Source organism: Salmo salar, chromosome 21, assembly GCF_965601325.2.
Source record: "Salmo salar chromosome 21, fSalSal1, whole genome shotgun sequence".
In the NCBI taxonomy this organism is placed as follows: domain Eukaryota; kingdom Metazoa; phylum Chordata; class Actinopteri; order Salmoniformes; family Salmonidae; genus Salmo; species Salmo salar.
Window position 1 is genome coordinate 49,804,349 of NC_138311.1, and position 27,954 is coordinate 49,832,302.

The window sequence follows — 27,954 nt, forward strand, 5'->3', positions numbered from 1 at the left end:
GATTCTAAAACATAGGCTATAACACAGCAAATAACACGATTCACCAACAATGTCCTGTAGACTATAGGCGATTTTCCCACAAAGTGTTCTTCGTGGGAATGATTCATCCTCCCTTCCGATTGTCAGAACCATGGGTCAACAATTAACAGTAGACTAAATGCATCAACAATTTGCAGTAGATTGCATGCGTCAACAATTTAGAAAAGCCTATTGTATTGTTACGTGATACCTGGGGTCTGTCCATGGTGCTTGAAGTCGAAAGTGATGATGGTTCATTCCCACGAATGGTGATCCTAAAAATATTTGTTTGTTTATTTTTTAATGAATGTATTAATATCGTGCAAACTGTGTTTCAATTGCTTTTGGCTCTCATGAAACCATATGTCAATGCATGAAACTGGCTACATGAAGTTAGTAGCCTACAGTATTTGGATTGGACTGGATACATTGTTTTCCCACCTTCGATTGGCTGTCGTTTTTATTTTATTATTCTAACCATTGACTTTTGTAGAACATTTTCAACATGCTTTTGGTTCAATTTTCTTGGTATAAAATCTACTATTTGCTAATTGCCCAGCACTAAACCCACATTCCGTTCTCAATTGCTCATAGTTAATTTGACGAATATCGACTTTCAGTTGTCGGGTCACTTGTGTGTGCTGACTGATCCGCAAGAGCTGAATGAATGCAGGCTATCTGTTCTACGACTACGAGATAAGATTATGAGCCCTTTTTCCTATGCAAGCCTAAAGCCAAGGTAGCCTACAATATGTGTCCACACAAATCGATAGATAGGATATGACAACGAAGAGTGCGTAACATGATCACCGAGTCTTGGATACAGCATCTTCAAGTAGTAGCCTACAATATTTGAAACTAAACCGCGCGATGTATGAGGAAGCTTCAGGACCCATCCCACTGTAGTCGGAGCTGCAGTCACTTGCCTCCTTTTGCGCACGCCTTGGACATAAGGATAACGTCTGACGTTTCTCCAGTAACCTACAGCCTACATGCATGTTTGTGGTGCTGATTTTAAACCGACGGGACTGTTTCGTGAGACGTAAATTGTCATTTTGTGGGATCAGAATAAAACATTTTGAATGGCTCGTTTCAACTTGAAATTCAAGTACGAGGGACGTTAGTATGCAGCACCGTCTGTGAAGTTCGGACAACCAACAGGGATATGTAACCGAAATATGACATGTTTTTTTTTTGCAAACCTGCCTTGTTTTAAATTATCTGCGTTGAGGAATATGAATGCCATATCCTTAAAACATAAAGGTAGGCTACATGCTTAGACCAGAATACGCTTTTTGATAGCCTTGTCCATCAACATGTGGCACTTTGAAGGTCTGTAGACATTATTATGATGAATCAAGAAGCAACTACTGAAAGGATCATGTGTAATAATTCACACTAATATGAAAACACCTTATTGTTATAATGGATGAGAAATCCAATAAGCTGATCTTAGTTCCTATTTTAGCTGTTCTTTTTGTAATGATAGGCTATCAATATATCTGTCCAGCTGGCAGCAACTCTTGCCACTTTAAGACTGGGGAAAAATTGAGAGGGGCCAGTCAACTTTCTACCCAATATCGGGCAACCGAAGACTTTTACACAGAACTGGAGGATGACAGCCCACCGAAATTGCCGTCAAAATTCAACTTTACTGAACGAGACCTTCAGCGGCACGTGGATTTCAACATCAAAGGAGACGATGTGATAGTGTTTTTACACATTCAAAAGACTGGTGGAACCACGTTTGGAAGGCACTTAGTTAGGAATATTCGTTTGGAGCAGCCATGCGACTGTAAATCAGGGCAGAAGAAATGTACATGCCACCGACCTGGCAAAGACGAGTCCTGGCTGTTCTCTCGGTTCTCTACAGGCTGGAGCTGTGGTTTGCATGCGGACTGGACAGAGCTTACCAACTGTGTGCCTGTCATAATGGACAAGAAGAAAGCTCAAAAGAACAAAAGGTACTGTATAACATTCTATGTGATCTGTGTGTTTGTGTGTGTGTGTGTGTGTGTGTGTGTGTGTGTGCAGGGGCGAAAATCTGATATCAACTTTGGAGGGGACAATTACATTACATTTTCTCAAGAGCAATTCCTGAGGGGGACACCAAAAGTAGTGCTGTAACACATAGCCTACATTGTAATATGGTAAATGTATATTGAGGAACCAAAGAAATAAGGTGTTTGCCGTACTCCTAACTACCGGTACCCAAAACTACACAACTAATCACAACAGCAATACCATTGCCTTTAACAAATCTTAGTTCAGTCACCAGTTTAAGTTGAGAGTGGGGGTATCCATGGCATTTTCCAATTATGTTCCTATTTTACAAGTCAAAAAAATTGAGAACCTTTCATAATGTTGCCAAACAAAGACTCAACAAACTTACCTGTGACTCCCTGTCTCTGCCAGTCTGTCCCTGCATATCTGTCCCCAACTCTGCTGTCTGTGTGCCATCTGTTGCCTGCTCTGCCTAATGACATCATTGTGAAACATTTCCATTAGAATTTCATTTCTTTCTTATGAACATTTTATCAACTAGTCTTTGAGATATTAGGCTACTAGGGTTCTTACTATGCGTTTTGGTGTATTGAAAAATACTCTGATGTCCGTCTTTTATTTTTCTGCCATTTTTCTACCTGGCTGGCTGGCTGGCTGGCTACACACACAGTGTGTAGGTTATTTACAGTAGGAGATGGGTTTCTATCATCTTCAATCATTCTATTTGGGCTTCGATCTAAAAGGTAGCTAGCAAATGTGAAACGGATTAAAATGACAAGAGTTGACAGCTGTATGAGTTCACCATTTACACAACATATGCTGCAACCTTTTGTAATTTTAATACTTTGTTTCATATTGGCTGGCTACCAACAATAGCTGAATTTGCAAAGCTAGCGAGCACCAATTCAGTTTCAGTGGTGTTTGCTATAATCTTTGCTACCCGGGTTAAATAAAGGTGAAATAAAATAAATAAATAAAAGTTCCCTTGCGACAATTTAGCTTTTGCAACGAGACCATTAAATATATTTAAGACAATGGTAGAAGAGAGTGTAGTTCTGTTCAGTTTGGATTTCAGTTTATCGTTAACCTTATCACAGGGACTTTGAAGCACTAACTTACATCATCTGCATGCTGATCTTGGAATAAATTGACGATAGCAAAGATTCCATCTTTGACGACGCCACATAAATGGAATATGTACTAGCTAGCTTAATAGTTAATATTTGTGCGCTAGCTCTGCATATTCAGCTAGTGTGTGTGCGCGATTGACTGGATTAACCTCACGTCAGTTATGTGCATTGAGTGCCTTTCAGACAGTAGATACGACCTCTCTGTTACCTAGCAAGCTAAGGAACTGGCAGTGGATCAAACCATTGTGAGGCAAAGGGTGGGGGGGTCGCAATCTTTTGAAACTTAAAAACGCGCTATTAAGTGTCTATAATCAGCACAATTGCTTTCATTGCGTATTATTAATATTATTTAAATTACATAGTTATGTTTCAGTGATATATTGGGGGGGACAAATCATATTTTTCCCAGGATGGGGGGGTCGTGTCCCCCCGGTCCCCCCCGGGATTTCCGCCCCTGTGTGTGTGTGTATACACATTTTACTATACTGGAGAATTACCTTTACATTGACAATCACACTTTCAGTAGCATTGCCTTCAAGAAAAAGTGCTTCAACTTACAGTTAAATGTTGAACTTCGAGACTATGAACTGTAATGCAAAACAGATATTTTAAGTTGCCTGAAACAACACTGAGTTGTTGGTTATGTTTTACAGGTCTCAGGGATGGAGACATCCAAATCAAATCCAAATCAAATGTTATTGGTCACATACAGTGTGGCAAAAAAGTATTTAGTCAGCCACCAATTGTGCAAGTTCTCCCACTTAAAAAGATGAGAGAGGCCTGTAATTTTCATCATAGGTTCACTTCAACTATGACAGACAGAATGAGAAAAATAAATCCAGAAAAATCACATTGTAGGATTTTTAATGAAAAACTTCTTATTGATCAAATCCTGCTAACGGGATCAATTTGACAACATCCGGTGAAAATGCAGAGTGCAAAATTAAAAAAATATTATTAGAAATATTTAACTTTCATACATTCACAAGTGCAATACACCAAATTAAACCTTAACTTCTTGTTAATCTAGCCACTGTGTCAGATTTCAAAAAGGCTTTACGGCAAAAGCAAACCATGTGATTATCTGAGGACAGTACCCCATCAAACAAACACATGACAATCCTATATCAACCCGCCAGACGCGACACAAAACTCAGAAATAACGATATAATTCATTCCTTACCTTTGAGGAACTTCTTCTGTTGGCACTCCAATATGTCCCATAAACATCACAAATGGTCCTTTTGTTCGATTATTTCCGTCATTATATCTCCAAAATGTCCATTTATTTGGCGCGTTTCATTCAGAAAAACACCGGTGCCAACTCGCCCAACATGACTACAAAATATCTGATAAGTTACCTGTAAACTTTGTCCAAACATTTCAAGCAACTTTCCTAATCCAACTTTAGATATTTTAAAAGGTAAATAATCGATCAAATTTAAGACGGGATAAACTGCGTTCAATACCGGACGAAAACAAAGTGAAGCACGTTCCAGGTCACACGCACCAAAACAGAGTGCACTAGGCTGGACCCTCGTTCTGAAAAGCCGTACTTCTTCATTTCTCTAAAGAAAAACATCAACCAATTTCTAAAGACTGTTGACTTCTAGTGGAAGCTATAGGAATGGCAAGCATATTTCTATTAAAACGATCTTACCATAGAAAACAAATGGAAAACAGATTGACCTCAAAAATGTTTTTCCCTGGATGGATTGTGCTCGGCGTTTTGCCTGCCAAATCAGTTCTGTTATACTCACAGACATTATTCAAACAGTTTTAGAAACTTCAGAGTGTTTCCTATCCAATCCACTAATAATATGCATATCCTTGCTTTTGGGCCTGAGTAGCAGGCAATTTACTTTGGGCATGCTTTTCATCCGGATGTGAAAATACTGCCACTATCCCAGAGAGTTAACCTCACACAAACAGTTTTGTAGGAATGAGGTTTGGGCAGTAGGCCTAATACATTATCACAGTATATTGGCTATATGATTGGACTGCCAATATTGTTAATCAGACCATATTATATTTCAAAACTTGAGATTTGATAACAAAATAGATCAGTTGGTTTAGCACTTGTGAGGCACTGTGGAGCTCTATGATGAATTGAAATAATTAGCTTTTTTATTTTACTGGACTGATGGTACCTGCATTTGATGGTCAATGAGGTCAAATCATGATGTCAGTGATCTTCAGATCGAAAAGTCAGTGCGACCACTGCGATAGATGGTATAATATACAGAATATATAGTGGGGCAAAAAAGTATTTAGTCAGCCACCAATTGTGCAAGTTCTCCCACTTAAAAAGATGAGAGAGGCCTGTAATTTTCATCATAGGTACACGTCAACTATGTCAGACAAAATGAGATAAAAATCCAGAAAATCACATTGTAGGATGTTTTATGAATTTATTTGCAAATTATGGTGGAAAATAAGTATTTGGTCACCTACAAACAAGCAAGATTTCTGGCTCTCACAGACCTGTAACTTCTTCTTTAAGAGGCTCCTCCCTCCTCCACTCGTTACCTGTATTAATGGCACCTGTTTTAACTTGTTATCAGTATAAAAGACACCTGTCCACAACCTCAAACAGTCACACTCCAAACTCCACTATGGCCAAGACCAAAGAGCTGTCAAAGGACACCAGAAACAAAATTGTAGACCTGCACCAGGCTGGGAAGACTGAATCTGCAATAGGTAAGCAGCTTGGTTTGAAGAAATCAACTGTGGGAGCAATTATTAGTAAATGGAAGACATACAAGACCACTGATAATCTCCCTCGATCTGGTGCTCCACTTAAGATCTCACCCCGTGGGGTCAAAATGATCACAAGAACGGTGAACAAAAATCCCAGAACCACACGGGGGGACCTAGTGAATGACCTGCAATGAGCTGGGACCAAAGTAACAAAGCCTACCATCAGTAACACACTACACTGCCAGGGACTCAAATCCTGCAGTGCCAGACGTGTCCCCCTGCTTAAGCCAGTACATGTCCAGGCCCGTCTGAAGTTTGCTAGAGAGCATTTGGATGATCCAGAAGAGGATTGGGAGAATGTCATATGGTCAGATGAAACCAAAATAGAACTTTTTGGTAAAAACTCAACTCGTCGTGTTTGGAGGAAAAAGAATGCTGAGTTGCATCCAAAGAACACCATACCTACTGTGAAGCATGGGGGTGGAAACATCATGCTTTGGGGCTGTTTTTCTGCAAAGGGACCAGGACGACTGATCCGTGTAAAGGAAAGAATGAATGGGGCCATGTATCGTGAGATTTTGAGTGAAAACCTCCTTCCATCAGCAAGGGCATTGAAGATGAAACGTGGCTGGGTCTTTCAGCATGACAATGATCCCAAACACACCGCCCGGGCAACGAAGGAGTGGCTTCGTAAGAAGCATTTCAAGGTCCTGGAGTGGCCTAGCCAGTCTCCAGATCTCAACCCCATAGAAAATCTTTGGAGGGAGTTGAAAGTCCGTGTTGCCCAGCGACAGCCCCAAAACATCACTGCTCTAGAGGAGAGCTGCATGGAGGAATGGGCCAAAATACCAGCAACAGTGTGTGAAAACCTTGTGAAGACTTACAGAAAACGTTTGACCTGTGTCATTGCCAACAAAGGGTATATAACAAAGTATTGAGATAAACTTTTGTTATTGACCAAATACTTATTTTCCACCATAATTTACAAATAAATTAATAAAAAAATCCTACAATGTGATTTTCTGGATTTTCTTTCCTCATTTTGTCTGTCATAGTTGAAGTGTACCTATGATGAAAATTACAGGCCTTTCTCATCTTTTTAAGTGGGAGAACTTGCACAATTGGTGGCTGAATAAATACTTTTTTGCCCCACTGTACATATGAGATGAGTAATGTAAGATATGTAAACATGATTTAAGTGGCATTATTTAAAGTGACTAGTGATCCATTTATTAACCTGTTGGGGCTAGGGGGCAGTATTTGCACGGCTGGATAAAAAAATGTACCCGATTTAACCTGTTAGGGCTAGGGGGCAGCATTGACACGGCTGGATAAAAAACATACCCGATTTAATCTGGTTACCACTCCTACTCAGTAACTAGAATATGCATATACTTATTACATATGGATAGAAAACACCCTAAATTTTCTAAAACTGTTTGAATGGTGTCTGTGAGTATAACAGAACTCAAATGGCAGGTCAAAACCTGAGAGATTCCTTTACAGGAAGTGGCCTGTCTGACCATTTGTTGAACTTCTTTTCCATCTCTATCATTTACTAAGGATCTCTGCTCTAACGTGACACTTCCCACGTCGTCCATAGGCGCTCAGAGCCCGGGAAAAAACAGAATGTCGTCATTCCAGCCCCAGGCTGAAACACATTATCGCCTTTCTCAAGTGGCCGATCAAGAGACACTAGCTTATGCGCGTGACCCCGACCGCCCCCGCCTTTGGGATTTTTTCCTCTGTTTGCCGAAAAGGAGATTCCCTGTCGGAATATTATCGCTTTTCTACGAGAAAAATGTCGTAAAAATTGATTTTAAACAGCGGTTGACATGCTTCGAAGTACGGTAATGGAATACTTAGAATTTTATTGTCACGAATTGCGCCATGCGCGTGACACTTCTTTACTATTTCGGATAGTGTCTGGAACGCACGAACAAAACGCCGCTATTCGGATATAACGATGGATTATTTTGGACCAAACCAACATTTGTTATTGAAGTAGCAGTCCTGGGTGTGTATTCTGACGAAGACAACAAAAGGTAATGACATTTTTATAATAGTAAATATGATTATGGTGAGTGCTAAACTTGCCGGGTGTCTAAATAGCGAGCCCGTGATGCCTGGGCTATGTACTTAGAATATTGCAAAATGTGCTTTCACCAAAAAGCTATTTTAAAATCGGACATATCGAGTGCATAGAGGAGGTCTGTATCTATAATTCTTAAAATAATTGTTATGCTTTTTGTGAACGTTTATCGTGAGTAATTTAGTAAAATGTTAGCGAATTCCCCGGAAGTTTGCGGGGGGTATGCTAGTTCTGAACGTCACATGCTAATGTAAAAAGCTGGTTTTTGATATAAATATGAACTTGATTGAACAAAACATGCATGTATTGTATAACATAATGTCCTAGGGTTGTCATCTGATGAAGATCATCAAAGGTGAGTGCTGCATTTAGCTGTCTTCTGGGTTTTGGTGACATTATATGCTGGCTTGAAAAATGGGTGTCTGATTATTTCTGGCTTGGTACTCCGCTGACATAATCTAATGTTTTGCTTTCGTTGTAAAGCCTTTTTGAAATCGGACAGTGTGGTTAGATTAACGAGAGTCTTATCTTTAAATGGCTGTAAAATAGTCATATGTTTGAGAAATTGAAGTAATAGGATTTTTAAGGTTTTGAAAATCGCGCCACAGGATAGCAGTGGCTGTTACGTAGGTGGGACGAATTCGTCCCGCCTAGCCTAGAGAGGTTAATCTGGTTACTAATCCTACCCAGTAACTAGAATATGTATATACTTATTATATATGGATAGAAAACACTCTAAAGTTTCTAAAACTGTTTGAATGGTGTCTGTGAGTATAACAGAACTCATTTGGCAGGCAAAACCCTGAGACATTTTCTGACAGGAAGTGGATACCTGATGTGTTGTATTACCTTTAAACCTATGCCATTGAAAAACACAGGGGCTGAGGAATATTTTGGCACTTCCTATTGCTTCCACTAGATGTCACCAGCCTTTACAAAGTGTTTTGAGTCTTCTGGAGGGAGATCTGACCGAACAAGAGCCATGGAACGATGATGGCCCATTAGACACCTGGCGCGCGAGTTCATGTTGGGTACCCTCATTCCAATACGTTATAAAAGAGAATGCATTCGTCCACCTTGAATATTATTCATGTTCTGGTTAAAAAAGGCCCTAATGATTTATGCTATACAACGTTTGACATGTTTGAACGAACGTCAATATATTTTTTCCACTCGTTCATGAAGTGAAGTCCGGCGGGCTTAGATCATGTGCTAACAAGACGGAGATTTTTGGACATAAATGATGAGCTTTTTTGAACAAAACTACATTCGTTATGGACCTGTGATACCTGGAAGTGACATCTGATGAAGAGAATCAAAGGTAATGGATTATTTACATAGTATTTTCGATTTTAGATCTCCCCAACATGATGGCTAGTCTGTATCGCAACGTGTATTTTTCTGGGCGCAGTGCTCAGATTATTGCAAAGTGTGATTTCCCAGTAAGGTTATTTTTAATTCTGGCAAGTTGATTGCGTTCAAGAGATGTAAATCTATAATTCTTTAAATGACAATATAATATTTTACCAATGTTTTCTAATTTTAATTATTTAATTTGTGGTGCTGACTTGACTGCCTGTTATTGGAGAGAAACGATTTCCTCAACATCAATGCCATAGTAAAACGCTGTTTTTGGATATAAATATGAACTTGATAGAACTAAAAATGCATGCATTGTCTAACATAATGTCCTAGGAGTGTCATCTGATGGAGATTGTAAAAGGTTAGTGCATCATTTTAGCTGGTTTTATGGTTTTGGTGACCCTGTCTTTGAATTGACAAAACATTACACACAACTCTTGTAAATGTACTGTCCTAACATACTCAAAATTTATGCTTTCGCCGTAAAACCTTTTTGAAATCGTAAAACGTGGTTAGATTAAGGAGATGTTTATCTTTCAAAGGGTGTAAAATAGTTGTATGTTTGAAAAATTAGAATTTTGACATTTATTTGGATTCAAATTTGCCGCTCTTGAAATGCACCTGCTGTTGATGGAGTGCACCACGCTTGCGTCCCACCTAGCCCATAGAGGTTAAGGTGGCCAATGATGTGAGTCTGTATGTAGGCAGCAGCCTCTCTGAGTTAGTGATTGCTGTTTAACAGTCTGATGGCATTGCGATAGAAGCTGTTTTTCAGTCTCTCGGTCCCAGCTTTGATGCACCTGTACTGACCTTGCCAACTGGATAGTAGTGGGGTGAACAGGCAGTGGCTCGGGTGGTTGTTGTCCTTGATGATCTTTTTGGCCTTCCTTTGACATCGGGTGCTGTAGGTGTCCTGGAGGGCAGGTAGTTTGTCCCTGGTGATGCGTTGTGCAGACCGCACCACCCTCTGGAGAGCCTTGCGGTTGAGGGTGGTGCAGTTGCCGAACCTGGCGGTGATACAGCCTGACAGGCTGCTCTCAACTGTGCATCTGTAAAAGTTTGTCAGAGTTTTAGGTGACAAGCCAAATTTCTTCAGCCTCCTGAGGGTGAAGAGGAACTGTTGCGCCTTCTTCACCATACTGTCTGTGTGGGTGGACCATTTCAGTTTGTCTGTGATGTGTATGCCGAGGAAGTAACATTTTTCCACCTTCTCCACTATGTCCCGTCGATGTGGATAGAGGGGTGCTCTGTTGTTTCCTAAAGTTCACCATCATGTCCTTTGTTTTGTTGACGTTAAGTGAGAGGTTGTTTTCCTGACACCACACTCTGAGTGCCCTCACCTCCTTCCTGTAGGCTGTCTTGTCGTTGTTTGGGAATCAAGCCCACTACTATTGTGTCATCTGCAAACTTGATGATTGAGTTGGAGGCGTGCATGGCCACACAGTCATGGGTGAACAGGGAGTACAGGAGTGGGCTGAGCCCGCACCCTTGTGGGGCCCCAGTGTTGAGGATCAGCGAAGTGGAGATGTTGTTTCCTACCTTCACCACCTGGGGGTGGCCCGTCAGAAAGTCCGGGCCCCAATTGCATAGGGCGGGGTTGAGACCCAGGGCCTCAAGCTTAATGATGAGCTTGGAGAGTACTATGGTGTTGAATGCTGAGCTGTAGTCAATTAACAGCATTCTTACATAGGTATTCTAGATGGCGCCGACAGAGATAGTCGCCTCGCTTCAAGTCCTTTGGAAACTATGCAGTTTTTAGTTTTTTTTATGTATTATTGCTTACATTGTTACCCCAGGAAATCTTAAGTCTTATTACATTCAGCTGGGAAGAACTATTGGATATAAGAGCGACTTCAACTTACCAACATTACGACCAGGAATACGACTTTCCCGAAATGGATCCTCTGTTTGGACCACCACCCAGGACAATGGATCTAATCCCAGAAGCCCACCCAAAACAAAGGAGCCGCAGAAAGGGCAGACGGAGCGGCCTCCTGGTCAGGCTCCGAAGACATGCACATCGCCCACCGTTCCCGAGTATATTACTCGCCAATGTCCTCTTGACAACAAGGTAGATTAAATTCCAGCAAGGATGGCCTTCCAGAGAGACAACAGAGATTGAAACATTCTCTGTTTCACGGAAACATGGCTTTCTCAGGATATGTTGTCGGAATCGGTTCATCCACCGGGCTTCTCCATGCATCGTGCCAACAGAGATAAACACCTCTCTGGGAAGAGGAAGGGAGGGGTGTATGCTTCATGATTAATGACTCATGGTGTAATCATAACAACATACAGGAACTCAAGTCCTTCTGCTCACTCGACCTAGAATTCCTTACAATCAAATGCCGGCCATATTACCTCCCAAGAGAATTCTCGTCAGTTATCGTCACAGCTGTGTACATTCCCCCTAAGCAGACACCAAGACGGCCCTCAAGGCACTTCACTGGACTATGTAAACTGGAAACCATATATCCTGAGTCTGCATTTATTGTAGCTGGGAATTTTAACAAAGCAAATTTGAGATCAAGGCTACCTAAATTTTATCAGCATATCGATTGCACGACGTGCGGGGGTAATATACTCGATCACTGCTACTCTAACTTCTGCAATGCATACAAAGCCCTCCCCCGCCCTCCCTTGGGCAAATCCGACCACAACGCTATCTTGCTCCTACCATCTTAAAGGCAGAAACTCAAACAGGATGTACCAGTGACGAGAACCATTCAACACTGGTCTGACCAATCGGAATCCATGCTTCAAGATTTTTTCTATCATGCGGACTGGGATATGTTCCGGTTAGCCTCACAGAACAATATCGATCTATACGCTGACTCAGTGAGTGAGTTTATGAAGAAGTGCATTGGAGATGTTGTACCCGCTGTGACTATTAAAACCTACCCAAATCGTGGATGGCTGGCAGCATTCGCGTAAAGCTGAAAGCGCGAACCATCGCTTTTAACCATGGAAAGTGGTCTGGGAATATGGCTGAATATAAACAGTGTAGTTATTCCCTCCGCAAGGCAATCAAACAAGCGAAATGCCAGTACAGGGACAAAGAGTCGCAATTCAACGGCTCAGCCATTAGACGTATTTGGCAGGGTCTACAGAAAATCACAGACTAAAAAGAAAACCTGCCAGTTCATGGACACCGACGTCATGCTTCTAGACAAACTAAACACCTTCTTTGCCTGCTTTGAGGATAATACAGTGCCACCGTCGCAGCCCGCTAATAAGGACCAATACCATTTGATTTGATTTGATTCCTCTTGTCCAGATAGGATAGGGCAGTGTGCAGTGTGATGGTGATGGTGGGCCAGTTAACCGAGAGATTTTAAATGCAGCTGGTGGCAATCAATCACTCTCTGCACAGAGAGTAGTGCTGCAGAAGACAGTGGATGGATGTGATAGAAACCTGAAATATCATAAAACTTTGGTTACAGTGATGAGTTGTGTCAGGCAGAGTGGAATGTGTAAGTCAATAAGGTGTTACCAATAAAATGGGCATCTCTGCAATAACAATTAACTGAACCATGAAATGTTGCCACTGCTAGGAATTGGCGATGCTTGCTATATGCCCAGAAGTGTTAAGTAAGTGCTTTCTGTTTGATCTGCTTGTCACTTTCCCTTGAACTCGCCTGAAAACATCACGGGGTACAAGGAAAGGGAGGGTGGGAAAAGTCACATGAAGTTCATCCGTCTTTAGTCTCTCTCCTTCACTGCTATGAAAAGATAGCATGGAAATTAATGTAGAACATAAGGGGTGTTGGCCAGTCACAAGGTTCAGAGCCTCCCTGGAGGATTCTGAACGCAGCTCTGTTTTCTCAGAAACAGCTCTGTTTTCTCTTTTCACCACTATCGACCGCTTGAGCTGTAGTGACCACACACAAACTGCCGTTACCACTTTTGGCTTGTCTACAGCCAAGCCTTTCAAGTCGACATCTACAGTGTAGCCTATTCATTTCGCTATTTGTGTTCAAACATGATGTGGTCAGTGTATACACCATTGAGAAACTCTTTGATTTTATATATATATTTTTTTTTTTTTGGGGGGGGGGGGTGGATTACAGGAGGGCTATTCAAGAGGACCATCTAAAAGGCATGCCAGTTTATAGTGTGGGTTGTGTGAGTTTTACCCTTTTGTCTGGTATCTGTTTCTGTGCAAACGCTCTCTTCAAGTCAACCATGTAATCTCTAATCTAATCCATTATAGCTTCCTTTTAAGAATTGTATCTCCGCTGCTCACTGTCTGTGGCATGAATTGTAATGTGTCCTCCAGACATGATGTTCATTTTCATAAAGAGTTCAGTGAAAATCTCACTTTAAAAGTTCATATTATTTTAACTCATACCCAAATAATGTTGTTGACTAATCCTGAAATCATGTTTGTGGTCTAAGCATAAATTGGAGAAAAAACACTTAAAAAACCCTACCTCAAAAACGTGTATCTCGAACAGACCGTTTAAAAAATGCTTGCTTTTTCCTCATACATTACCAGTCAAAAGTTTTAGAACACCAACTCGTTCAAGGGTTTTTCTTTATTTTTTAAAACTATTTTCTCGATTGTAGAATAATAGTGAAGACATCAAAACTATGAAATAACACATATGGAACCCTGTAGTAACTAAAAAAGTGTTAAACAAATCTAAATATATTTTATATTTGAGATTCTTCAAAGTAGCCAACTTTTGCCTTGATGACAGCTTGCACACTCTTGGCATTCTCTCAACCAGCTTCATGAGGAATGCTTTTCCAACAGTCTTGAAGGAGTTCCCACATATGCTGGGCACTTGTTGGCTGCTTTTCCTTCACTCTGCAGTCCAACTCATCCCAAACCATCTCAATTGGGTTGAGGTCAGGTGATTGTGGAGGCCAGGTCATCTGATGCAGCACTCCATCACTCTCCTTCTTGGTTAAATAGCCCTTACACAACTTGGAGGTCTGTTTTGGTCATTGTCCTGTTGAAAAACAATTGATAGGCCCACTAAGCGCAAACCAGATGGGATAACGGATCGCTGTAGAATGCTGTGGTAGCTATGCTGGTTAACCTCTCTGGGGTATGCGGGACACACTATTCAACAGCCAGTAAAATAGCAGGGCGGCAAATTCAAAACAACAAAAATGTCATAATTCAAGTTTCTCAAGCATACAACTATTATATCCCATTTTAAAGATACACTTCTCGTTAATCCAACCACATTGTCCGATTTCAAAAAGGCTTTATGGCAAAAGCATGACATTAGATTATGTTAGGACAGCACATAAACAAGAAAAACCACACAGCCATTTTCCAAGCAAGGAGAGGCGTCATAAAAACCAGAAATACAGTTAAAATTAATCACTAACCTTTGATGATCTTCAACAGATGGCACTCATAGGAATTCATGTTACACAATACATGTATGTTTTGCTTGATAAAGTTCATATTTATATCCAAAAACCCCATTTTACATTGGCGTGTAATGTTCAGAAATGTTTTGCCTCCCAAAACTCCCGGTGAATGAGCACATCAATTTACAGAAATACTCATCATAAACGTTGATAAAATATTCAACAGTTATTTAAGGAATTATAGATACACTTCTCCTTAATGCAACCGCTGTGTCAGATTTCAAAAAACTTTACGGCGAAAGCATATTTTGCAATAATCTGAGTACAGCGTTCAGACACGAAACAAAACCCGCCATTTTGTGGAGTCAACAAAACTCAGAAATAATATTATAAATATTCACTTACCTTTGATGATCTTCATCAGAATGCACTCCCAGGAATCCCAGGTCCACAATAAATGTTTGTTTTGTTCGATAAAGTCCATCATTTATGTCCAAATACCTCCTTTTGTTCGCGCATTCAGTCCACTACTCCAAATGCAGGAAGCGCGTGCAAATGTCACGACGAAAAGTCAAAAAAAGTTATATTTACATTCGTAGAAATATGTCAAACGATGTATAGCATCAATCTTTAGGACGTTTTTAACATAAATCTTCAGTAATATTCCAACCGGACAATTCCAATGTCTTCAGGAAAGTAAAGGAACACAGCTAATGCTCACGTGAGCGCACGCCTCTGAGCTCATGTCATTTTCTCACTCATCACCTTCCAGGCCCTCTTGTTTGCTCCATATTCACAGTAGAAGCATGAAACAACATTCTAAAGACTGTTGACATCTAGTGGAAGCCTTAGAAAGTGCAAAATGAACCCTAACTCACTGTATACTGGATAGGGAATCACTTGAAAAACTACAAACCTCAGATTTCCACACTTCCTGGTTGGATTTTCTCAGGTTTTTGCCTGCCATATGAGTTCTGTTATACTCACAGACATTCAAACAGTTTTAGAAACTTCAGAGTGTTTTCTATCCAAATCTACTAATAATATGCATATCCTACCTTCTGAGCCTGAGTAGCAGGCAGTTTAATTTGGGCACGCCTTTCATCTGGACGTCAAAATACTGCCCCCTACCCTAGAGAAGTTAAGTGTGCCTTGAATTCTAAATAAATCCCAGACAGTGTCACCAGCAAAGCACCCCCACACCATCACACCTCCTCCTCCATGCTTAACGGTGGGAACCACACATGCAGAGATGCACATGCGTTCACCTACTCTGCGTCTCACAAAGACAAAGCTGTCATCACAGTAAAGGGTGGCTACTTTGAAGAATCTCAAATATAAAATATATTTTGATTTCTTTAACACTTTTGATTTCATATGTGTTATGTGTTATTTCATAGTTATGATATCTTTACTATTATTCTGCAATGTAGAAGATTGACTACAGTGTTTTGAATAACTATTGAATTGTATAGGAAGACCATAACAATATGTGCCGAATCATTCTCCAAAGCATTGAAACACCTTCTGTTGTCTTCCTGGGATTGACCTCTCCGGTCCTCTGTCATCTGATGACCTTCTGCAGGAGGCAGGCCTCTGTCTGCTAGACACAGAATGCACTACATAATAATTACCAGGGCTGCTCATCTGATCTGTGGTGAGAAGATTAAAAGTACCAACACATATGGCCCCGGAGCTTCAACAATAACATGGAAAGAAGGAAACCCAACTAAAGCCTTTTCATGCACCAAACGAATACTCAGAATTAGGGTTGCAAAGGGTCGGAAACTTTCCGGTAAATTTCCGGTAATTTTCCATGGGAAAGTTAATTTAGCTAAATTCATCAAAAAAGTTAGCTTATAACAGTGAACCCTTTTTTGTAGGATACACAAAAGGCAATTGTACTGTAGGTCTTGTGGCATATTTTGGTTAAACTATCCCCAATTCAATGGAATTGCAACCCTCTGCATGCACAGTGAATTCTTCAACCAAATGTGCAGTGCACTCTTCCATCACATGTACAGCTGATTCTCAAGATCTTGCACACTAATGAGATGCTATTGAGCCCACACTACTACACTGTCTGAGCCAAGGACTACATGCTTTCTGGTAAGTTTTGATTCAATACTGGGTGGGGTGAATATATTTTAAATGACATACATCATTTTTTGTTAACTATTAAATAGTAGCCTACAGCAAAGTGTGTTTAAATCATTTCTAACTTGTTAACAATTTCTGCGAGTTAGTTTTGGCTACCATGTGGGTTTTAGCTTGCTTGAGCCTGCTAACTGAGGAGTGTTAATTCACCTGTTTCCATTCATGTTTCATTTAAAAAAAATATCTTACAAAGGAGTTGTTTAATCTAACTGCTTAACTATCTATCTTTACATGGAATTGTATTTATTTTTTACAATTTTGTTTCTAATCTTTACAGGAAAATGCCAGGGCACTATCTGATGTGTGGAGACATTTCACTGCAGCTAATGTAGAAGGAAAAGCTGTGTACATTTGCAAATACTGTGCCAAATCATATGTGAAGAATGCAACAAAGATGCAGAATCATCTGGCCAAGTGCATAGAGTTCCCTCAGCGCTCACAACAAGCAACCTCTGACAAAAGTGCCTCTACTTCTATTTTAGGTGAAAATGATGAATCAAACACGTTATCGATAGCAACAGCTCATGGTCCTCCTGGAATCAGAGAGTTTTTTTACTCAATGGAGGAAAGTAGTCAGAGAAATGCTGATGAATGTCTTGCTTGAGCTGTGTATGCAACTGGTTCACCTCTGATGCTCACAGGCAATGTGTATTGGAAGAGATTTCCAAATGTTCTTTGCCCAGCATACACCCCTCCAACCAGACATGCTTTATCTACTCATTTGCTGGATGCAGAGTTCAACAGAGTTCAAGTGAAGGTCAAGCAAATCATAGAGAAAGCAGATTGTATTCCAATTAGAGGTCGACCGATTATGATTTTTCAACGCCGATACCGATTATTGGGGCCCGAGAACCCCGGTGCCGATTAATCGGCCGATTTGTTTATTTATTTGTAATAATGACAATTACAACAATACTAAATTAACACTTATTTTAACTTAATATAATACATAAATACTATCAATTTAGCCTCAAATAAATAATGAAACATGTTCAATTTGGTTTAAATCATGCAAAAACAAAGTGTTGGAGAAGAAAGTAAAAGTGCAATCTGTGCCATGTAAAAAAGCTAACGTTTAAGTTCCTTGCTCAGAACATGAGAACATATGAAAGCTGGTGGTTCCTTTTAACATGAGTCTTCAATATTCCCAGGTAAGAAGTTTTAGGTTGTAGTTTTATAGGAATTATAGGACGATTTCTCTCTATACGATTTGTATTTCATATACCTTTGACTATTGGATGTTCTTATAGGCACTTTAGTATTTCCAGTGTAACAGTATAGCTTCCGTCCCTCTCCTCACTCCTACCTGGGCTCAAACCAGGAACACATCGACAACAGCCACCCTCGAAGCAGCGTTACCCATGCAGAGCAAGGGGAACAACTACTCCAAGTCTCAGAGCGAGTGACGTTTGAAACGCTATTAGCGCACCCGGCTAACTAGCTAGCCATTTCACATCGGTTACACCAGCCTAATCTTGGGAGTTGATAGGCTTGAAGTCATAAACAGCGCAATGCTTGAAGAATTGCAAAGGGCTGCTGGCAAAACGCACGAAAGTGCTGTTTGAATGAATGCTTACGAGCCTGCTGGTGCTTACCACCGCTCAGTCAGACTGCTCTATCAAATATCAAATCATAGACTTAATTATAATATAATAAACACACAGAAGTATGAGCCTTAGGTCATTAATATGGTCGAATCCGGAAACTATCATCTCGAAAACAAAACGTTTATGTTTTCAGTGAAATACGGAACCGTTCCGTATTTTATCTAACAGGTGGCATCTCTAAGTCTAAATATTCCTGTTACATTGCACAACCTTCAATGTTATGTCATAATTACATAAAATTCTGGCAAATTAGTTCGCAACGAGCCAGGCGGCCCAAACTGTTGCATATACCCTGACTCTGCGTGCAATGAACACAAGAGAACTGACACAATTTCACCTGGTTAATATTGCCTGCTAACCTGGATTTCTTTTAGCTAAATATGCAGCTTGAAAAATATATACTTCTGTGTATTGATTTTAAGAAAGGCATTGATGTTTATGGTTAGGTAAAGTCGTGCAACGATTGTGCTTTTTTTTCGCAAATGCGCTTTTGTTAAATCATCCCCCCGTTTGGCGAAGTTAGCTGTCTTTGTTAGGAAGAAATAGTATTCACACAGTTCGCAATGAGCCAGGCGGCCGAAACTGCTGCATATACCCTGACTCTGTTGCAGAGGTGACACATTTTCCCTTGTTAAAAGAAATTCATGTTAGCAGGCAATATTAACTAAATATGCAGGTTTAAAAATATATACTTGTGTATTGGTTTTAAGAAAGACATTGATGTTTATGGTTAGGTACACGTTGGAGCAACGACAGTCCTTTTTCGCGAATGCGCACCACATCGATTATATGCAACGCAGGACAGGCTAGATAAACTAGTAATATCATCAACCATGTGTAGTTAACTAGTGATTGTGATTGATTGATTGATTGTTTTTTATAACATAAGTTTAATGCTAGCTAGCAACTAACCTTGGCTTCTTACTGCATTCGCGTAACAGGCAGACTCCTCGTGGAGTGCAATGTAAAGTTGGTGGTTAGAGCGTTGGGCTAGTTAACCGTAAGGTTGCAAGATTGAATCCCCAAGCTGACAAGGTAAAAATCTGTCGTTCTGCCCCTGAACAAGGCAGTTAACCCACCGTTCCTAGGCCGTCATTGAAAATAAGAATGTGTTCTGAACTGACTTGCCTAGTTAAAAAATATTATAAAAAAATAAAAAATAATTTTTGGGCAAATCGGTGGCCAAAAATACCGATAACCGATTGTTATGAAAACTTGAAATCGGCCCTAATTAATCGGCCATTCCGATTAATCGGTCGACCTCTAATTGCAATCATCTCTGATGGATGGTTGAATGTTCGTGGGCAAGGAATAAATAACTACATCACCCCTCAACCAGTATTCTAGAAGAGCACAGACACAAGGGACAACAGACACACCGGTCTCTACATTGCAGATGAGCTGAAGGCAGTCATCAATGACCTTGGACCACAGAAGGTATTTGCACTGGTGACAGACAATGCTGTGGACATGAAGGCTGCTTGGTCTAAAGTGGAGGAGTCCTACCCTCACATCACACCTATTGGCTGTGCTGCTCATGCATTGAATCTGCTCCACAAGGACATCATGGCACTGCAACAATGGATACACTCTACAAGAGAGCCAAGGAAGTGGTTAGGTATGTGAAGGATCATCAAGTTATAGCAGCAATCTACCTCACGAAGCAAAGTGAGAAGAATAAGAGCACCACATTGAAGCTTCCCAGATGGTGTTGTCATCATATTTTACAGTCTCCTGGAGGGAAGGAGTCACTCCAAGAAATGGCCATATCACAGTCTGCCGATTTGGACAGCCCCATCAAGAGGATCCTCCTTGATTATGTATTTTGGGAGAGAGTGGTAAGCAGCCTGAAAATCCTGAAACCTATAGTAATAGCCATTGCACAGATTGAGGGAGACAATGCCATCCTGTCTGATGTTCAGACTCTGCTTGCAGATGTAAGAGAATAAATCCGTACTGCCCTGCCCACCAAGCAGAGGAAACTGCAGTTCTGAAATACATCAAAAAGTGTGAAGACTTCTGCCTGAAGCCCATACGCCGCAGCGTACATGTTGGACCCCAAGTATGCTGGCAAGAGCATCCTGTCTGGTGCAGAGATCAACAAGGCCTATGATGTCATCACTACTGTGTCTCGCCACCTTGGCCTGGATGAGGGCAAGGTTCTTGGCAGTCTGGCGAAGTACACTTCCAAGCAAGGGCTTTGGGATGGAGAAGCAATATGGAAGTCGTGCCACCTGATGGAAGGGACTTTGTGGATCTGAGGCTCTTTCCCCTGTTGCCTCCATCATCCTCCAAATCCCACCAACATCAGCCGCCTCAGAGCGCAGCTGGTCCTTGTTTGGGAAAACACACACCAAAGCACGCAACAGGCTGACCAAAACAAGGGTTGAAAAATTGGTGGCTATCCGGGCAAATTTGAGGCTTTTTGAGCCTGACAATGAGACATCCTCAACAATGTTGGAAAGTGACAGTGAGGATGAGGCCTCAGAGTCTGATGTTCAAGAGGTGGACATTGAGGAGGTCCAGGGAGAAGACATGGAAGCCTGAGAGGAAGACAACCAAAGCTTTAGTTTCTGGACTAACATTTTATAGATGTATGTTGAAAATGTTTTTGGGAGATGCGATGGATCATTGATGTTCATTCAATCTTCCCTTTCTTTTGTTGTTCAGTGAAATCATCCCATGTGAAGAGTCAACTCATTTAATTAAAGTTACATTTGTAACTAAATAATTTTTTAACATTTCTATTGGAAGGTTTTAATCATTTGCAATTATGTCTACTTATGATAAGGTCATGTTTATGTTTCTGTCTCCATATGATTTGGTAAATATATCCAATGAAAAAAAACATCTACATTTAAATGGTATTAATATTCAATTGCATATATTTCCGTTAATTCCCATATATTCCCTTTAATTCCCACGGAAAGTTTCCACCTCTGAATATACCCCAAAATGTGCAACCCTACTCAGAATCAGATTTTTCAAGGAACTTGAAGAGACCTCACATCATTACATTATCGCTCTCAGAACAGTGTCAGATGGTGTTCTATTCAGCTGGAATGAAGCATGGTGTGATTTTCACACACCACCCCTGAAAGCTGAGAGTGTGTGAGCGCAAGGTGCTCAAGTCACCTTAGTTACTAACCAGAGAGTGAGAGCGAGTGGGGGAGTGAGAGCAATACAGAGAGAGAGAGAGTGAGAGAGAAAGCGAGAGTGAGAGAGAGAAACAGAGAGAGAGAAACAGAGAGTGAGAGAGAGAGATTGAGAGAGAGAAACAGAGAGAGAGGCAGAGAGAGTGCGAGAGAGAGAGAGAAACAGAGACAGTGAGGGAGAAAGAGTGAGAGAAACAGAGAGAAAAAGAGAGTGAGAGAGAAACAGAAAGAAAAATAGAGTGAGAGAGAAAGAGTGAGAGAGAGAGACAGAGAGATGGCATGAGAGAGAGAGAAACAGAAAGAAACAAAGAGAGAGTGAGAGAGAGAGAGCGACAGAGAGAGAAACAGAGAGAGAGAGAAAGAGAAACAGAGAGAAAGCGAGAAACAGAGAAAGAGAGATTGAAAAACAGAGAGAGAGAGAAACAAAGGAATGACTGTTGTTTCTGCCACTGCTACTGATTATCCAGCAGTCTCTGTCCTTGCTTAAATTATTGACAACATTGCTGCAAACTTTGGCGAAATGGCAAATCAAAGCCCCCGCTCTGCCAGATGACTTTGTCATGCAAAGTAACAAAGTTCATGCTGTCTCATTGATTTACCAAATGAATACAAAGTTAATTATGGTCTTTAATGATTGTTTTCATCTCATTTGATGGAATGACATTCAATGTTTGACTTTGTCAGCATCTTCATTGGCTTGTTGCAGCCTGCAGTTGTTACACACAACTATAAATATTAGCAAGAACCATCAATTTAAAAATGAAAAACTCTGTTTAGCAGTTGTCTTGACATTTAACAAATCACTGGCATAGCTGTGGAAAAATAAGTAGATTGACTTTCTATATCCCCATCTTAAATCTGCTTAAGATTCAATTATTGAAGTATTAGTACATTTGATATTATCTACAGTGCTTCTTCTCATCTGTTCTGTTTTCAAAGTTTTCACATATGGTTGAGCTCAAATTTCACATAGCATCTATTCACCTCATGTGGAATTGCAAGTTCACATTTGAAAAACATTAAACCTGTTAGGGACAGACGTTCCACTAGCGGAACGCCTCACCAATATCCAATAGTTTAGCGTGGCGCGAAATACAAACACCTAAAAAATGCTATAACTTCAATTTCTCAAACATATGACTATTTTACACCATTTTAAAGATAAGACTCTCGTTAATCTAACCACACTGTCCGATTTCAAAAAGGCTTCACAGCGAAAGCAAAACATTAGATTATGTCAGGAGAGTACCCTCCCAAAAATAATCACACAGCCATTTTCAAAGCAAGCTATATGTCACAAAAATCAAAACCACAGCTAAATGCAGCACTAACCTTTGATGATCTTCATCAGATGACACTCCTAGGACATTATGTTATACAATACATGCATGTTTTGTTCAATCAAGTTCATATTTATATCAAAAACCAGCTTTTTACATTAGCATGAGATGCTCAGAACTAGCATTCCCACCGAAAACTTCCGGTGAATTTACTAAATTACTCACGATAAACGTTGACAAAAAAACATAACAATTATTTTAAGAATTATAGATACAGAACTCCTTTATGCAATCGCGGTGTCCGATTTTAAAATAGCTTTTCGGTGAAAGCACATTTTGCAATATTCTGAGTACATAGCCCGGCCATCACGGCTAGCTATTTTGACACCCACCACGTTTGGCACTCACCAAACTCAGATTTACTATAAGAAAAATTGGATTACCTTTGCTGTTCTTCATCAGAATGCACTCCCAGGACTTCTACTTCAACAACAAATGTTGTTTTGGTTCGAAATAATCCATAGTTATATTGAAATAGCTCCGTTTTGTTCGTGCGTTCAGGTAACTATCCGAAGGGTGACGCGCCGGCGCGTTTCGTGACAAAAAAATTCAAAATATTCCATTACCGTACTTCGAAGCATGTCAAACGCTGTTTAAAATAAATTTTTATGCGATTTTTCTCGTAAAATAGCGATAATATTCCAACCGGGAGACGTTGTATCCGTTCAAACAGTGAAAGAAAAAAATTGAGTCGTCTCGTGCACGAGCGCCTCAGTGTCATTGTTCCCAGAAGGACCACTCACAAAAACCCCTGCTGTTTTTTGCCCAGAGACTGCAGAGCTATCATTCCACTTTCTGGCGCCTTCTGACAGCCAATGGAAGCCTTAGAAAATGTCACGTTACAGCAGAGATGCTGTATTTTTGATAGAGAGGCTACAGAAGGACAAGAAATGGTCAGACAGGGCACTTCCTGTATAGAATCTTCTCAGGTTTTGGCCTGCCATATGAGTTCTGTTATACTCACAGACACCATTCAAACAGTTTTAGAAACTTTAGAGTGTTTTCTATATAAATCTACTAATTATATGCATATTCTAGTTTATTGGGCAGGAGTAGTAACCATATCAAATCGGGTACGTTTTTTATCCGGCTGTGAAAATACTGCCCCCTATCCCTAACAGGTTCTGAAAATCATATTTGCAGTTTCACATCTAAAAAAACTCCACTTGTAAATCTCACTTTCACATGTGGAATTGCAAGTTCACATGAGGGGTTAAAATGGTGTTATTCTCCTCACATGAAAAGGTGGTTTCAATATGCTGTAGCAATGTTTCCACATGTGGAATTGCAATGGATGTAATGCCATTCTGTAAAATTAAAAGGTTACATCGCCTACCTGAGTATAATAATTGAAGTGTGTTAAAAATAATAATGTCATATTTCTGTGCCATCCACTCCACTATTACTGTAGTCGTCCATGGTGTTGCATTGATACACATGTATACTTAACACTATCACTAGGCGGAGGCATTCGGAGTGTAATTGCTGCAGGCACATGCCTCTCTTCTTTCGCACGTTGGTCCGTGACTGTTGGAAGAAGTCTGGTGAAAAGAACAGAAAAGCTAGCTCTCCGTGTTTCCTTTTTTTAAATCCTGTTTTACGGTTTGTACGCGTGGTTATGTATTCAAAAGATAACATGTTTAAATAAACTGCGTCCCAGAGTAGCCAAGTAGCTAGCTAGCTCACTTTTATATGCTAGTCAATGAGAACATTTATAACGAGAAAGAAATGTGTGTGTCTGTATGTGTGTGTATGAACAGTGTGTCTTAGTACAGTTGATCTCCATGGTGCGTACAGCATGATGATAAATGCTCTTGCATTTCCCCCCAACAATTTAGAAAATAATAGATTCACAACCTCACCATTTCCAGGACAATCAGAGTAATGAGCAACCTACAGCAGCAGTAATGGTCTGTTATTACTCACATGGCACAGCGATGACACACTTCTCCCCACTCCTGGCTGAATAATACACCACATCATATTTTATTCATTATAGCCAATGCAGAGAGGGCTGCAATTACTGATTACACCTTACCACTTAGATCAGATCACCCAGCCATGTCTGGCTGCCTCCACCTGTCCCTGGTATCACTGAGCCATGTCTGTCTGCCTCCCCCTGTCCCTGGTATCACCCAGTCAAGTCTGCCTGCCACCCCCTGTCCCTGGTATCACCCAGTCAAGTCTGCCTGCCTCCCCCTGTCCCTGGTATCACCCAGTCAAGTCTGCCTGCCTCCCCCTGTCCCTGGTATCACCCAGTCAAGTCTGCCTGCCTCCACCTGTCCCTGGTATCACCCAGCCAAGTCTGTCTGCCTCCCCCTGTCCCTGGTATCACCCAGCCAAGTCTGCCTGCCTCCCCCTGTCCCTGGTATCACCCAGTCATGTCTGCCTGCCTCCCCCTGTTCCTGGTATCACCCAGCCATGTCTACCTGCCTCCACCTGTCCCTGGTATCACACAGTCATGTCTGCCTGCCTCCACTTGTCCCCCAGTGCCTGGGTCTTAGCTAGTTAGTCTTAGACATCTCCCAGCATTTCGACATGTGGGTGGGGATGGACTGTCAGGATGAGGTCTAGTTGTGGCGATACAGTAGGTTGTGTTTTTTTAAATACTACACAGTACTGTGACCTAACTTCCTGCCCAAACGATGGTGGTTGGCCAGTGTGTTGCTAATGCTCTGTCACTGAGGTAGAGCTAACCCAAATGTACTGTCATCTCCCGTGTACATGATCAAAGCCAGGAAAACATGGTTTGTCATTAACATATTGTTAGATTATTGAAGGCAAGAAAACATGGTTGACCATTAACATATTGGTGGATTAGTAAAGTTAAGAAAACATGGTTGACCATTAACATATTGGTGGATTAGTAAAGCCAAGAAAACATGGTTGACCATTAACATATTGGTGGATTAGTAAAGTTAAGAAAACATGGTTGGCCATTAACATATTGGTGGATTAGTAAAGCCAAGAAAACATGGTTGACCATTAACATATTGGTGGATTAGTAAAGTTAAGAAAACATGGTTGTCCATTAACATATTGGTGGATTAGTAAAGCCAAGAAAACATGGTTGACCATTAACATATTGGTGGATTAGTAAAGCCAAGAAAACATGGTTGACCATTAACATATTGGTGGATTAGTAAAGCCAAGAAAACATGGTTGACCATTAACATATTGGTGGATTAGTAAAGTTAAGAAAACATGGTTGGCCATTAACATATTGGTGGATTAGTAAAGTTAAGAAAACATGGTTGACCATTAACATATTGGTGGATTAGTAAAGCCAAGAAAACATGGTTGGCCATTAACATATTGGTGGATTAGTAAAGCCAAGAAAACATGGTTGACCATTAACATATTGGTGGATTAGTAAAGTTAAGAAAACATGGTTGACCATTAACATATTGGTGGATTAGTAAAGCCAAGAAAACATGGTTGACCATTAACATATTGGTGGATTAGTAAAGCCAAGAAAACATGGTTTCCATTAACATATTGGTGGATTAATAAAGTTAAGAAAACATGGTTGACCATTAACATATTGGTGGATTAGTAATGGTTGAGTAGTCAATAGGAAGACTTATGTAAATAAATAATTACTGTCGTGGAAGTTCAAAATGGATACGTTTCCTTCATAAGAAATACATTGCTCTACACATTTAGCAAACACTCTTATCCAATATGTCTTACAGGAGACATTAGGGTTAATTGCCTTGCACAAGGAGACCTTCTCAGATTTTATTCAACTAGTCGGCTCGGAACGGATAACTTGCAGTTACTGGCCCAACGCTCTTAACCACTAGGCTACATGCAACCATCTACGCATGACCTAATCATCTCAGTGAAGGTGTTTTTTCTCGCAGGGATCTCCTGCTCAGTGAAACAAGAGCAACTGAAAAGGCTCCAACGATGGTCTGACCAAACTCATTACAGGAGGAGCAGCAGGCTATGGGCCAGAAGCCCAGGGACCACAGATAAACCTGCAGAAGTAAAGTTTTACAGATTTACGGCCCTGGCCACATCAGCAGGCCTGCGGGGCGAGCGCTCCCGATTATGGGATGTTTATTATGTGTGGAGCTGAGTGTGCCCTTGTGGGCCCGGTCCTCTCGGGTGTGGAGATTGCTTTTCATGTGTCATTAATCCAAGCCGTCATCGCTGGCAGGGCAGAGCTGTAATCCAGTTGGTTCCAGTGGTGGGTTTACCATTAGGCAGAAGAGACAATTGCCTCAGGCCTCACATCATCAAGGGGCCCCATGAGCTGGGCATAATTTAACAAAATAATAATAGTAAAATAATCATAAAATAAATATAAAAATGTCCGCTGCAGCGATGAGGTGCTTTCAGAGAAAATGTTAAGGCATTTATTTTGTAACAAACAGCTGCTGCTGACAAGACTGCCTTCGTCGTCGAGGTGGCTTCTCCACATTTTGTTGTGTTGCACCCATCTACACACAATATCCCATAATGACAAAGTGAAAACGTGTTTTTTTACATTTCTGCAAATGTATTGAAAATTAAATACAGAAATATCTCATCTCATTTACATAAGTACATACGTGTAATAATGGCTGCCGTTTTATGGCCCTCTAACCAGTTGTGCTATTGTGTGTGTTTTTTTGCATTATTTGTAAATTATTTTGAACATAATGTTTCTGCCACCGTGTCTTATAACCGAAAAGAGCTTCTAGATTTCAGGACAGCAATTACACACCCCGTACTGGAGGAATTCTTTTTCTTTAACGATTCTGACGCAAAGGATTTACTTCAGACACCCGACATGGCCCTCATCCCCGTCACTCGTAGGAGAAAGAGACGGAGGTATCGGGGACGAAGGTCTAGATCTCCTTTTACCATTTGTCCTAATAGCCAACGTACAATCAATGGATAATAAAATAGACTGACTGCGATCACGTATATCCTACCAATGGGACATAAAAAACTGTAATATGTTATGTTTCAACAAGTCGTGGCTGAACGATGACATGAATTACATACAGCTGGCGGATTTTTCGTTTTTTTCGGCAGGATAGAACAGCGGCCTCTGATAAGACAAGG

At 40.7% G+C, this 27,954-nt stretch overlaps 1 protein-coding gene across 1 annotated transcript in view; it reads left to right on the forward strand.

The window, feature by feature from the left end:
• The first annotated feature begins 479 nt into the window (after positions 1 to 479).
• LOC106582445 (heparan-sulfate 6-O-sulfotransferase 3-B) overlaps positions 480 to 27,954 on the forward strand; it is a 153,717-nt gene continuing 126,242 nt past the window's right edge. The window contains exon 1 of the mRNA XM_082967224.1: positions 480 to 1,982. Within this exon, the coding sequence (XP_082823350.1) occupies positions 1,444 to 1,982 (539 nt within the window). The 5' untranslated portion in view covers positions 480 to 1,443. The remainder of the gene's footprint in view (positions 1,983 to 27,954) is intronic.